This window comes from Rhinolophus sinicus, linkage group LG01, assembly GCF_036562045.2.
Source record: "Rhinolophus sinicus isolate RSC01 linkage group LG01, ASM3656204v1, whole genome shotgun sequence".
Lineage (NCBI taxonomy): Eukaryota > Metazoa > Chordata > Mammalia > Chiroptera > Rhinolophidae > Rhinolophus > Rhinolophus sinicus.
Window position 1 is genome coordinate 207,336,970 of NC_133751.1, and position 14,186 is coordinate 207,351,155.

The 14,186-nt window shown below is 56.3% G+C and overlaps 1 protein-coding gene across 1 annotated transcript in view; it reads right to left on the minus strand.

The window, feature by feature from the left end:
• The window catches only part of PER2 (period circadian regulator 2), a 38,319-nt gene that overhangs the window by 12,358 nt on the left and 11,775 nt on the right, over nt 1-14,186 (minus strand). Inside the window, exons 5-16 of the mRNA XM_019740944.2 lie at nt 12,815-12,936; nt 11,618-11,819; nt 9,374-9,425; nt 8,380-8,522; nt 6,736-6,814; nt 4,500-4,606; nt 3,785-3,938; nt 3,426-3,534; nt 2,547-2,672; nt 2,014-2,098; nt 668-827; nt 464-588 (exon numbers count right to left, since the gene is read on the minus strand). Of these exons, the coding sequence (XP_019596503.2) occupies nt 464-588; nt 668-827; nt 2,014-2,098; nt 2,547-2,672; nt 3,426-3,534; nt 3,785-3,938; nt 4,500-4,606; nt 6,736-6,814; nt 8,380-8,522; nt 9,374-9,425; nt 11,618-11,819; nt 12,815-12,936 (1,464 nt within the window). The remainder of the gene's footprint in view (nt 1-463; nt 589-667; nt 828-2,013; nt 2,099-2,546; nt 2,673-3,425; nt 3,535-3,784; nt 3,939-4,499; nt 4,607-6,735; nt 6,815-8,379; nt 8,523-9,373; nt 9,426-11,617; nt 11,820-12,814; nt 12,937-14,186) is intronic.

The following is a 14,186-nucleotide window of genomic DNA, read 5'->3' on the forward strand; positions in this document are numbered from 1 at the left end:
CAGGAGAGTGCTGGCAAGCAGTTCGCTGTCCCTCCCTGAGGCCGGGGCACAGGCTGGCCACCACGGGTGACTGTCCAATCAAGTGGGCTTCTGTCAACAATACAATACCTGACTTCCCATCCTGGTAGGACTACCAGCAACTCTCATGTTTGAGCCGCCTGAGAGTTAATCTGACTGAGCAAACGTTCAGACACCAAGGATGACAGCCTGAGAGGCCCTGAGCCCTCCAGCAGCCCCAGGGGTCCTGGTCTCAGATTCCAGAATCCCCTTTATCTCTAGCTTGTAAGAAGGTTGCTGACTTTTAAGCTACCTTGGTCATTTACAAAATAGCCTACACCCACATACTGTGTCTCCAAAGCTGCTCAGAATTCACAGTGGAGGGAAGGGAGCTCCAGGTCTTCCCACGACACCTGGGGACCTGTGTAAGTCATTACACCTGTAACAGCCTAGACAAACACGATACCTGTGGGAAGCAGCCCGGGGATGCCTCTGGCCTTCCGCTTGTCGCTGGCCTTCTGCGTGGGGACGTGGGCGGGGAACTCACACTTCCTCTTTAGGGTGGTGGCCTCACTGCAGCTCTCCAGGTACCTGTGAGGATGGTCACACAGCTCCAGGTCACTGAGCCCTGAAGGTGGGTGACCAACGGGAGAGGTGAGAGGGGCCGTACCTGATGACGCTGTCCAGGCAGCTGATCTGCTGGTAAGAGCCGGCTGGCTGGCTTTTGCAGGCCAGCTCCTCAGGGAAGGCGGCCTTGGGTGGGCTAGCGACTGAGCTGTCCTCCATGGCCTGGGCAGCTGTCATCTGAGCAGGGGAACTGCACTGCATTTCTGAGAATGACACAATTGTTCTTTCAGTCAGTACTGGTGTTCCCCAACGGGTACACTTGATATTTGTATTTCTACCTAAAGATAAGGCTGGGGGCTCAGAACATGCTTCACAGACACAGCCAGTATCAGCCTGACCTCCAGGCAGCCCTGCGGGGACCAGTTGCTGGGCCATCTGCGCAGGGAGCCTGGAGGATGCTGTCGACCGGACCTGGAGCTCAGCGGCACTGAGTGCAGGCTGTCCCCAGGCTCCGGGACTCAGCAGCGGGAGAGGCCAGTTCTCACTTGGACTCCCGAAACTTTGGGGACCTGGAAGATTCCAGGTGCTTTACGGTCAGCCAGTGCTCCCCGCCTGCTGGAGGGCATACCTTTGCCAACAACCCAGCCTCAGTGGTGGTAACACTCACAGCGGCCTCCAGGGCAGCTTGCCGTGGGCACTTCTGTCCCTGTCCTCACCACACGCACCGTGTGCCTCCCTGGGGGTCCTTGAGGGCAGAGCTGGTCCTGTGCGTTAGTGTGTCCCAGCACCCGGCACACACTGTGACACGCGGTGCACCCACAGAGGTTAAGTGCACACCCATACTTCGCAGCCAAGAGGAGATGTGGGGGGGGGGGAGTCCTGAAGGGAGCTCCAGCCTCCGCGGTCCTCACGGGAGGCTCCCTGGAGGCGGCGAGGCCTCGGCTCGAAGGCTGAGTGAGAGCCCACCTGGGGAGAGGAGCGGGCTGCGTGCATGTGCACGTGTGAGCAGGAGCCCAGGCGTGAGGGGATGAAGTTGTGACATGGGGAGACGGGATCAGGCTGCAGTGGGGGTGACTGTGGGGCCCCACGTGACAGGGCGGCCCAGAGGCAGCACCGGCATTTTCAACTTCAGACCAGGTAGGATTTGAGGGTTTGCAAGACAGCTGGGCAGCCCCCCTGGTGCGAGTGTGGGTGTGTTCACGTGAGTGTGAGCACGCAGCACTATGGCCACTCTGTAGAGCGAGGAGAAGGGGCCTGCAGGGTGCCAGGTGCCAATCCAGAAATGCAGGTCTGCATGTTGATTGAGTGAAGGCCCATGCTGCTTGCTGAACGAGACAGGGGGCTTGCACACTTAAAACACAACGTCCCTGCCACCTAGAGTTCAAGAAAGCGTGGGCCCACTTTGCTAGACTACAGTTTTACTGAGGAAATGGTGAATAGTTGTTTTACCTGTAGCAGATTTTTTCTTCTGTTGTCCAGATTCATCAGAATAATGACCTTTGTTTTTGACTTTGTTACCAGTTTTTGAAATTTCCTGGAAGAAAAACAAAATGAACGCATTAGTCACCATTGGAGACTTCAGCCCCACAGCAAGGACAGAGAAAAGCAGGAATAACTCGCCACAGAAAAGGTAGCTCTGAATGAGAATGCGAGCTGTGGAGCTAGAGAAACGGACTTGACGACCTGGAAGAATAGTGGAAAAGAAAGTGGAACGGCACGTTATATTTCCTCCCTTCCGTCCTACATTGCATCTTCCCTTTTGCTTTATTTGCCCGCTTCAACTAAATTTCATGCAAACCTTTAACCACAGTTTTTGGCTGCTTCAACTTAAGAGATTATACAGTAAGTCCCAGGGAAGAGTTTAGGGAGTGGCCAGAAGTAGCTGAGATCGTAAAGGCTTCAGAAACCAGCAAGGTTGTTGTAAACATGCTTTGTGACTCCCATGTGCACAGACAGGTTCTGAGGGACAAAGGGGGACCTACGGCTCTCCTCCGGCGGGCGTCCTCGTGGCCGTTGCTGTCGCTGGAGGAGGTCTGGCTCATGAGGTGTTCGTGGGATCCATTGCTGCCAAGGCTCCCGTAGCCGCTGGAGCCACTGTGGGGGACGGGCTGGGGAGAGAGCAGACAGGACTTGGTTCAGGGCTGGGGCAGGCAGGTCCCCCCAAAGTCAGAGTCAGTGAGGCCATGGCCCGCCCAGGGCACCGCGCGAGGACCAGGATGAGGCTCCCAGCCTCTACCTGGACACTAGTCCCTGGGGAGACCCCACTAAGAGGTCTTTCAACGGCCCCTCTGCTCACACCATGCGGGCCATCTCAGGTCTATTGAGGGATTTTAGAAACTACACCTGATGCATTACAGCTTCACCAGTGTGGGGACCGGGAAGCAGAAAGCTGCTAGACCACAGGGTTCCCTGTGCTCACACTGATTTTTCTTGAGTACTAGGTCCCCAAGCACCAGGGACAGGGGTTTTCAAGGCCCCCTTGGTGCTAGCAGGTGGACGGAATGACCCTTGTCCACCTGTGGGAAGCCACATGTGGGGCTGGCACTGTGGGGAGCCATGGTTACAGGAAACTCTGAGGCCCAAGTTGGGGCACAGGGGTCAGGGCATGTCCTTCAGCTGCTAGCCCAGGGCTGTAGCTCAGAGGCAGACACCCCAAAAGTGCAAGGCTGGGTCTGCCGCAAACTGGGAAAGCCGTAGGTGTGCCCGACTGTCTGGGGTCTGGCATAGACTTTGCCCAAAGTGGCCCACGCAGGTGGAACAGAGTACAGGCACCAGGGTGCAGGGCGGAGTGAGACGGGCAGGAGGGGTGGTGACCCCAGGACTCAGGGCAGCGCTCAGGCTGCTTGGGGTGGGGCACCCACCTGCAGCAGCAGCCGGTGAATCTGCTCTGTGAGCTCCTGAACGCAGGGCTGCATGGCCTTCTCCTCTGTGCACGGCTGAGTGGAGAACACGTCCTCGTTCAAAGGGCCCCTGCGTGGTTTGCATTTGTCTGTCAGTCGGGCCACTGCCCACCCCTGCAGGGACCCACTTCCTCCCTGTAGCCCCCAGGCTGCCCCTGCCTGCTCACTATAAGGCCTCAACCAGGTCCCTCCCGGCTGGGGGCAGGGGGTGGGTGACCCCAGGTGTGGCGAGGTGACTTGGGCCCTGGTCTCCCAGGTGCCCCATGCCATCTGCGGTGGGGGAGCGAGGCCCTGCCCTGCCCGGGCCCGGGGGCACTTACATCCTGACTCTGTGCCGCCCGATGATGAAGGAGATCTTCCTGCTCCAGGGGTTGATGAAGCTGGACCAGCTGGTATCCAGCGTGATGTACTCCCCGTTGCGGGCACGGAACCGGAGGGGCGAATAGTCGAAGGGCTGCCCGCCGGACTGCACGACTAGGAGAGGGAAGGCAGAGGTCAGGGCGGAGAAGTGGCCCGGGGACCGGGAGGAGAAAGGCCGGGCCAAGACGCCTTTGAGGTCGGCGTGCTTGGAACACGTAAGAGCCACCGACCCCTGTTCTGGGCCACCGCTTTCAATCTCTGCTTTGCTTTAAATTGCAACAAGGGGTTGCTTCTGGCCGTGTGATTACACATTCATGACTCATCTCTGCCAGCTTTGACTGGTCCTCTCCAAGTGTCACACATGTCTGTGTGGATGGGCGTGGGGCACTCGTGCTGTCCACTACCCCAGCCTGGTCACCACCTTCCCCACCATAGCTGAACCTGTCTCCCTCCACCCACCAGCTGGGGAAGCCAACAGTAAGAACGAGATGCCAGTCGGGCCACAAAGGAACCCACTGACAGAGCCAGGACTCAGGCAGGAGGTGTGGCACCCGTCACCCATCCGTTGTGAGCTGACCCGGCCCCGCTTTGCTGAGTGCTGACCTAGGGAGAAGCCCCAGGCGCACACCAGCTTGTGCCAGAGCCTGCAGGGTTGACCATGACAAGGGGACCTACTCTTTTTGTGGATGGCGAGCATCAGGGGTCTGTCGCTGGGGTGAAGCTGCAGAAGCACGGGGCTTTCAATCAGGTCCTGAGGTAGGTAGCCCAGGAGGGGGACCGCCCTGCAAGGCAAACACACACAGGGGTCACCACGGCAGCTGGTGCCCAGCTCAGCCCTATACGTGCGCTAGACACAGTCCAGAGAACAGCCCCCAGCGGGCGGCTGGACACCTCCACGGGGCTGTGGTACCAAAACAAGGTCCTGCAAGGGCCTACCCAACACAGGCTGGTGCTTTAGCTTTGTCTGATTTCCTGAAAGAACAAATCATGAATGTTTTTATTTTTCTTTTAAAATCTTTTTCTTTTTTTGTGTCGTTCCTAAGTTTGGCCAGAGGTGGGCTGGCATCGCTTTTTCTTAAACAAGTTTTGCCTGGACCTGGAAATCCTGTCTGTATCTTTTCCAGTGGAAGAGGTTTGCCTTCTCCTATCACGTTGGCCACTGTGTCTAGTTACATTTGCTGTGGCTCTCCTGGCTATCGCTGTCCCTGGCAGGGGACCTGCCCTCTGTGCCCACTGGTCTTCTCTGAGCTGTTAGTTTTCCAAGAGAATGTTTTGTGTCAAACTTCTGCAGTGCTCCCTCGGCCTCTGCTGTGTCCTGTCCCCTGTGGTGTCCTGTCCCCTTTGTGGTATCCTGTCCCCTGTGGTGTCCTTTCCTCTCTGTGGTGTCCTGTCCCCCTCTGTGTTCTGTCCCTTCTGTGGTGTCATCCCCTCTGTGGTGTCCTGTACCCTGTGGTGTCCTTTCCCCTGTTGTGTCCTTTCCGCTCTGTGGTGTCCTGACCCTGCTATATCCTGTCCCCTCTACAGACCGGGCCCCTCTCCCTCTCTGAGCTACGTCTCAGCCTTCTGCTTAGTTTCCTGGTGTGTGGAAGGACACTCTCTTTTGAGTCTGAGAGCCAAGCTTCCTGTTCCCCAGGTGTGGAACTTTCTCGTACACCCAGCGTCACTCTGATTTCCTCCTACTTATTGGAGGCACACTCTCTTTGGGCCTGCTTTCGTCTTTGGCAGGATGTACAGAATGTTCCTGGCGCCCTCCCAGCTCAAGGTCAGGAGGAGGCCGGGAAGGAGGAGGGGGAAGGGAGGCTTTGCTAGGGAGGGCTGTGCAGACTGTGGGCCCTCAAGGCCACATGCACCTGCTCCCCAACCTCTCCCCTGCCTCCGTCCCCACTCCACACACGGGTGAGTAGACTCCTGGGGCGGGTGGCTAACAGGAGTTCTGAGACCTTTGGAGGAATCGGAATTACCCTGAGATTGCCTCACAAGTGCGCCCAGGCCTCACCCTCAGAGATCCTGGCTGGGCAGGGCTGGGCAGGGCCAGGAGCCTGCACCTTGAAACTGTTTCTCGGTTGTTCGGCTGGAGGCTGCTAATCCCTGGCCGCCTGAGAGCAGAACTTCCCCAGGAGGCCCGGTGGCCTGCACCCAGGGGTAGGCACCTGGTGTCTCAGGCCAGACTTGGGCAGTGGGACGTGGGGACGACCTGACTCTCCACAGAAAAGCGCAGCATACTGGCTGGCGCTCCGTGTCCACCCCTCACCGTGTCCTCTGAGCAGACTTCTCCCAACCACTGCCCGCAGCCTGGAGCATGTCCGGCCTTCACGTATCAGTGCAGGAGGGGCTGGGGGAGGCACCCTGGGGCCCTGGCCCAACGCCCGCTAACCTAGAACCCACTCAGAACTCATGCTCCCCCAGCTGCAGCACCCTGGGTGGGGCACCCAGGAAGGGGTGCTGGACAGAGGAATGGAGGTGACAGCTCCCTGTGGCACGCAGCTGGCGGTGCACCTCTGCTGGGAACCTGCCAACGGCGTCTCCAGCTTCAGGCACACTGTCCCCAGTTGTACCCTTCTTTACTCATGTACCCAGTTTTTGAAACGAGTTTAAACAGGCCCATGAAGACAGGCTCAGCGGGAAAGATTCCCAGCTGCCCAGAGGCCCATTCCGTGTTCATGTTGCAGGTTTCTAGTGTAATGCCATAATTATCTCATTGCCTAAATATGGTTCCACACTTCGCTGACTATCACACATAACATGCAGGCTTAGCTTTTCCTCAACAGCTTCAATAAGCACGAACGTGCACTGAGCTTGACTTAGTTACGGAGGAACGACCGAGACAATGACAACAGAGGATGCAAATCGGTTCCAAGACAAACTACGCGTGAGGCGTGTGTGGCGGTGGGGACAGTGCCGTGAGGCTTACCTTTCGTCCACGTCCTGGAACAAACAATTTGGTGTGTGTGTCGTCGTAAAAATTCTCTTTTCAGGAGGAATTCGAGGGGCTAAAAGAAGAGAATGTTGCACACTCTTGATTCTGAGAAACGCATCCTTAATGTGGTTACATTACAACCACTAGAGACACCATGTGTCTTCAGTGAGGGGAGCCTAGAAAAGTTAAAAAGCTCTGAACAACAGCCCGTCACAAAGGGAGCAGAGCGCACATTGGTCCCAGGATCACCAGCCAGCTTCTCAGCTCCGTGGACCAGTTTTAGTCTAGAAAGCTAGGCATCCACGTTTACAGACCCACGTGTGATGTCAGGAGTCTTCACTTGTGACAGCCAACGTGATGAGCTGAACAAACGCTTTTTCAAACACGAGTTAGTTACTGGGGTTCACACTTGCCCACAGATGTCACTGCACTGGGACCTGGGTTTCTAAGGGGGGCAAAGGCCATTTGCATAGAGGAAGTCCTACATCCAGAATTTTCCTCAATTTCCAAATTCATGGACAAAACATTCAAAATTCCAAAATGTTTCATTCTTGAAGGACTCTCCTCATTTGGGGGAATAACCTGCTGAAATCTAAGTAACCCGCTAAATCTTTATGGACTATTTGGAAGAGAATATCCTCTATGCAGGAACCCGCTGACTATTTGAAAGAAAGCCAAATACCTAAAACATTTCAATTATTTAAAACAAGTGCCTTTTTGAAAAAAGCCATCACTACCCACTGACAGAAGATGGTAAATATAATTGAACATGGACTAGACTGGACCCTGGCGGCTCAGCAGTTACGGTGGCGCCTGCTGTCACAGAATTCTGAAATCATGTGACTGGCGGAGCTGCCACGGTGAGGACCTGCTGGCCAGTACGGGGACTGGGTCACAAGGCAGTTTAGTAGGAGGGTGGCTCGGAGGATGCCATTAGGGGGGCAAAGTGCCATGGGCCCTTTGGGCTTCAAGGGAAGAGCCCAGATTTGGGGTTTTCCTGAGGGGGAGGGTGGCCTGAGGAGCTGGCAGGACCCGGAGGGGGTACCTGGTGAGAAGTGCCTGCGTGACGACTGCATTGCTACAGGCAGAGGGGGAGAGGGGAGTGTGAGGGACTAGTGGGAGGGAAGATGGGGGTATGTGTGGGGAGGGCAGGAGATCCAAGAGGAGGGAGGATGGGCCAAGGCGGGGAGGGCGGAATGCCCCGCACTTTATTTCTTAGGGGTGCAGGTGGTTTGGGGTTCTGAGCACTTCCGAGGGGCCTACTGGGGCTGAGGCCTGGGGGTGCATAAGGCTGGGCGGGTCCTGGGCCCTGGACTGTCAGGGCTCTTCTCACCACGTGGACGGTGGGCAGTGGCCAGGGGAGGGGAAAGGTACCCGGAGTCACAGTGATGGCCTGGGTGTGGGTGAGAGATGCCGGGACACACTCCTACTAACTGCATGAGAAGGGGGTGTGGCAGGGGCTCCAGGGAGGGCCAGGAGACAAAGGTGGCTGTGCCTGCCCTCTCCAGGGAGATGGACACTCTGCCCAAGGCTGGGGGACAGGCTGGGCTGCTGTCAACCTTACAGACGTTGTGTCTGAACCCAGGCAGTAGTGAGGGACCCGCCAGAGCCTGTGCCTGGCCTGGGCCTAGCTGTTACCTTCATAGCCCGAGTGCACTCTCTCTGCTAGCAGCACGCAGCACAGCTGGCTCTCGGCACCCTGCTGGCCCGGCACCTTCACCAGGTAAGGCGTCATGCGGAACGGGTGGTAGCGGACCTCGTTCTCGTGGTTCTTCCCGACACTGCAGAGGAGGGCGTGGTTAGAGGTTGGGATTCTCACAGAAGAGCTTGTCCTCATGGGTGGTTCCCCCTCCGCCACAGCTGGTGCTCACGTCCCAGCAGCCCTTTCGTTTGTTGTACAGATGCCCACGGCCCTGCTCCTCTGTCCCCTCCCTCAGCTCTCCGGTGACAGTAAAGGGTAAGTCACAGAGTCACCAGCCCTGAGCAGTGGGAGGGCTTCTGAGACCTCTCTAGAGCAGTTTGCATTTTAACTGGGGAAAGGGATACTACTCCAACAGTGGGGTCCTAGCCCCAGCTTCTGAAGGCACCGCTGTCTGGCCCAGGGTCACTCTTGACACTGCAGCTGGATGCTCAACTGGTCCCTCTGTTTCAGGGAACTACCTGTTGGGAAAGCTATGGGGTTTCCCCGGAAAAGCGTATACTCTACCTAAAGGCTGCATGTGTTTTGGGGTCCTCACAGGCCCCGGGGTATGTACTTCCCCAGGTAAGGCCCTGGGGCCTGTTTCCCAGGTGACAGATGGCTAGGCCAGGTCCCTCAGGCCGCCCTTCTCCACGAGGACTGTTAAATGACTCCACCTGACCACGCTGTTTCAAGCCCTTGCACATACTTAAAACGTAGCTGTGACAATGTGCTTGCATACACTTTTTAGGAATACGCACACTGCGTCGCAGGGGCCCTCCTGCAGAGCCTCTCGCCCCAAAGAACGGGGCTCAGGCAGGCTCACAGCCCTTCCTGCCTAGAGGGGAGCAGGGACTGGTGGGGAGCACTCTGAGCCTCCCCGCTTCACACAAGGTGCCTACGACGAAATGTCTGTGCCGTTCCCAATTTAGGAAAACCAGTAACTGGGCTTACCTGACACGGCAGAAGAATGACTTCTCCTCCATGCATTCTTGAGTGAAAGAATCTAAAAGAGAAAGCCCGAAGGACACCCATCCAGTTAGACAACCAAATACAGACAGCACCCTGTATTTCTCCTGCACAGAAGCGGCGCATGCAGAGGCAGGTGTGATGCCAACACACCCAGGCACGAAGCAGAGCACCCAGAGATCCCTTATCATAGCTCTGACTACCGGGGGATACAGCTCACGCGTGCGGTGCACACGTGACCAGTGCAGAAGTCTCACGTGTCTGAGGCAGTACCCAACACTACCGCAAACACACCTACTAATCAACCATTTTCCTCTGAAGACACAGAGACTGATGTGCACATGTTATGCATATAAAGCCCTAAACATTCCAATCTACATATTTTGGGGGATATTTGGTTCTAATAGAAGCAACTCAAAGCTTACATCAATCCTTTTGCTAAAATACTAACTTACTTTAAAATTGAAAATATCTAGTAAAAACACAAGGTCAACTGGGTGACCTCATCACAGATGAGGGAATGGTGTTTCCATAATAAAGGAATTTTTTCAAAGAAATCTTGGACTTTGATTTTTCACATAAAGTTTCCTCCTACTCAAAAGTACACACTAGTTAGGGAAAATGATATAAAATGACTGGCCGGAAAGGCCTCCGAGAAGTCACCTGGTCCTTCTTTCTTATTCACACAAACATTTGGTCACGACCATCAGGGGAGATGGTCATGCTGAGCCCATGTGCACAGTGGTCTCCCTTCCACGCAGGGACCTACCACTGACTGCCTTCTCCTAACACGCCCTGCAAGCTTCAGTGAGCTGACCATTCCATCCTTAGGTTGGAATTCTGGGAGGAAGTGGACGCCTCTGTATCTGAAACCAAAAGATGCCTCTGTAACTTCTGTGAGTTAACCCAACAGTGAAGTGCACTTCTGGGCCCAGGTTGTTTGTCGCCAGGGAGGTACAGCTGTCACAGAGCGGTGGTTGTGGGTGAGGGGGCTAGGGCTGGCGTTTGGGCAAGTTTATCAATGAGATCAAGCTTGTCTGGGGGACTCCCCGTCCCATCTGTTTCCTGTTCATCTCTCACAGAGATGGCTCCTTAGTGCTTCTGCTCTGCCGTCAACCCCAGCTCTGAACAGGCAGAGCCCCACGAGGAGAGAACACTCGTCTAGGGGCAGGCAGATGGCTGAGGCAGGGCTGACGCTTCCACAGGGGCCTGTGCGGGCCCCCTGGTCAGTGAGAGCATGGAGGAACCACAGGAAGGCCCGAGCTTGTGGGGCCCTCCCCCTCCGTCCCTTATGCTGGGACTCTGCTGAGTCTTGTCAGCTGGCCCAGTCCCCTCCTGCCCCTACTATGTGCAAAGCCTGCGCTGGTCACGGGGAGAGCACCAAGGCTTCTAGACTCGGTCTGCCCAGGCACGTTGGAGGAGGACGACGTGGACACGCCAGTTAACTGCAAGAGCCTTGCGGTCAGGCTGATGAGTGCGGCGCTTCGGGGAAAGTCTGGACACAGATGGGACCAGGCCTCAGCTAGCAGCACCCCTGGAATTAGGTGGGGGGCCAGGGGCATTTCAGCGCAGGCATGGGCAGGGGCCAGAGGCAGGCATGCCCAGCTGTGGCTCTGGGGACCAGAAAGGCAGTAGCCCGGCTGTTGGGATTTGAATGGCGGGCTGGGGTGACAAGCCCGACACGAGGCCGGATGGATAGGGGACACCCCCATGTGCCCGCAGCCTGGGGAAGTGGCCGCTCGTGGCTCAGACCTGAGCCTGAAGTGCAGGCCTGGAAAGCCCACGGTGTGAGCCCGGGAGGGTGCAACTGGCCACATTCATGGAGCTGCTCTGGCCAGGGTGAGATGTACTCCCATGTCACTCTGCCACCTGCCACCCAGCATGCTGCCGCCTGCAGGAGGCGGGTGCCTGCCTGCGCCCCCGGTCCTCTCCCAAATTCTGCGGACTCACGGCAAGACCAGCTTCTCTGAACAACTGCCCTTCCAAAATGCCTTTCTTAAAAGCTTCTGAAATGGTTCCCTTTCTAAAATCTATGAAGAGACTATTTTTTCTCTAAATTTACCTGAACAAACAACTTTTTCTCTTTTGCCTTTGACAGAGGGGGTGGCCACAGCCCCTTGGGTGGGTTGGCGGTGCTGGTCTCGGGTGAGGCGAGGTGGGCCCAGCCCGGCCCACCCGGGAAGGTGGAAGCACCCCCCTCGCCCCGTGCTACCACCGTAGGGCCCTCACCTGCCCCTCTACAGACGCTCCACGGCGGAAGCTTGTAAGGTGTGGTCGAGCTGTGGAACACGCTGACATCGTGGGGCGCCAAGAACTCCACGAACTTGGCCTCATGGAAGGTGTCCCTCTTACAATGAAAGATGGAGGCAACTTGGTTGGAGATGTACAGGATTTTCCCAGTGACCAGGGACACAGCTGCAGCAAACATGTCCTGGGGAGGAAGCACACAGGTCAGGGGAGAACCTCAGGGTAGAGGGCACTGGACAGAAGGAGCACAGACTCGGGCAGGCGGGCGGGTGGGCAGGGAGCTAGAGGGCCAGGGCCCCTGTCCTCAGCCCTGACCCATTAACTCTATTTTCCCCTCATATATACTGAGGTCCAAACAGGATATGACAAGAAGAAACACACATGGTTTCACTGCCGAAGGAGCGCATGTGTGTGGATTCCCCATGGGTGTTGTCCGTCCAGTCTTCTTAGCCAAGGAGCCCCTGGTGTCTGGGTGGGGCTGATTTGGGAGGTGGAAGGGGCCTTGCACTCCTCCCTCTCTCACCTGGGGCATGTCCCTCTACTGGGGTACCTGGGGGGGTGGTTCTGCCTGGGATGCTGCTGGCCTGGGGGGTGGCCTTCTGAGCTCAAGGCTGCAGTGGGGGCCCTGGAGGAAGGCGGTGGGAAGGAGCGGAGCCCCGCCCTCCAGGCCAGCTCTGCCTGCCCCGCTGTCTGCTCTCACTGAGAGCTGGGGTTCAGGGGATGGATGCCTCACCCCCTTCCCCAGACCTCCAAAGGCCTTCTTTATGGGTCACTTAAAAATGCATGAGCTTTGGAGGCTCACGAAGCCGAGTTCAAAGCCCACTGCACCCCCACAAAGCCCTGGACAGTGAACCAACAGTCACGTGGTAGTGTGCAGTGTGTCCTCACCCCACACTGGCACTGCGCTCGGTCAAGGTGAGGTCACTGTCACACACGCGAGGGATGGGGTGGAGTGGCCAGGAGAGGAGGGCAGTGTCACAGAAAACGGTAGCCGTCTGCAACATGACTCTGCTCCTGAACCACTGGCTCTAGGCTTTTTTTTTTTTTTAAGGTATGAACTCAGTTCCTGAAACTTGGAACTCGGCTGCTATAAAGCCAAGGCCACAGCGATCAGCTAGCTCATCCGGACGAAAGCCACATGCCTTCGCGGAGAAGACTCCACGTGTGTACGACACTCACCACGTTCTTCACGATGAACTCGGAGGTGACACTCTCGATCTCGTCCACGGTGTAGGAGGGCACGTCGACACCGCAGGTGTGGTTCTCACTGGACATGAGCAGCTGGTAATACTCCTCGTTGGCTGCAGAGAGACCAAGGGGAAGGGGTCCTGACCCTCACTTTCCTCAGGAAGAAGGGGCGTGGGGCCTATCCTCCTGGGACACCGAGAGAACGGTTCACAGAGAAAGATGAAGCAAAACAAGGAGAAATCTGGAGGGTTTTGGTTTTCTTACTGAAAATCAGAAGGCATTTGATTACATGATGAATACACATTTTTTAAAAAACATGGCACAGAGCTCTACCTGTCGCTCACTTTCCCGACAAGGTCAGTAATCATGACACAACACAGGTGTTTCCACGAGGACAGCTGTGGCCGCCCCTGACCTGCCTCTCTTGGTGGCCTTGGCCAGACACGCCATCCAGACAGAATTGACTGCTCAAGGACACAAGGCATGAGAAACAACATGTGGAACCAACTGTTCGGACAGAACCTGAAGATGAGGGCCACTCATCCTGGAAAGTCCAGCATGGCTTTGGGATGTCACAGCCATGGCTGGGGCCAGCCCCCACCCCGAGGGCTGAAGAGGGCACCCAAAGGTCATGCAAACCAGCGCACAGCTGGGCCCACACTTCCATGCCTGGCACAAACTCTCCCAGCCAGACCACGTGGGATGACCAACGATGAGCTTCCCAGGAAAGTTGTCCAAATGTTAGAAAATGTGAAGGGTACTTGAAATAAGGCTTTGACTAGAATAATCACACCCATGTTATTACTGGCAAACCTCATCCTGACTGTATGCCGTGCCTTGAGATAGTAACTAATGATATAAAGCCACCGTCTCACCTTTACCTGAGCCTTTAAGATTGTTCTATTTTTCCGCATGTTTCTAATGTGTGTAGTCCACGGGGATTCCAGCCATGTGTGTAATGCATAAATGAGGGGGGTAGCTCACACTCCCGCCCTAAGAGATGCTGACGTTTCTTCTGTCTCAGCGTGCACGCCCTCAGACACAAACAGCTGAGAAATTCTCCAAGTGCAAGAGCTGGTGGTTTCCTTGGTCATAAAAAAAAGCCACGAAGTGCCCCATGTCACACGCCCAGGACGGCACGCAGGGCTACCTGCCTCCAGATTTCTGCTGTTTCTCGGATGCACTGGGGAAATCTGCGGAACTCTCAGGGGTCTCGCCTCCATCCCAGCAGCAGACTGAAAGGTGAGGCTGCAAGGCCACCTGATGGCATTCTACAGCTAAACCTCCCCAGGAGGGCGCCGGCCCCAGCCCACAACAGGCTGGGCGCTTGGCAGCACAATCAGAGTGTGTTCCTTCCTTCCTG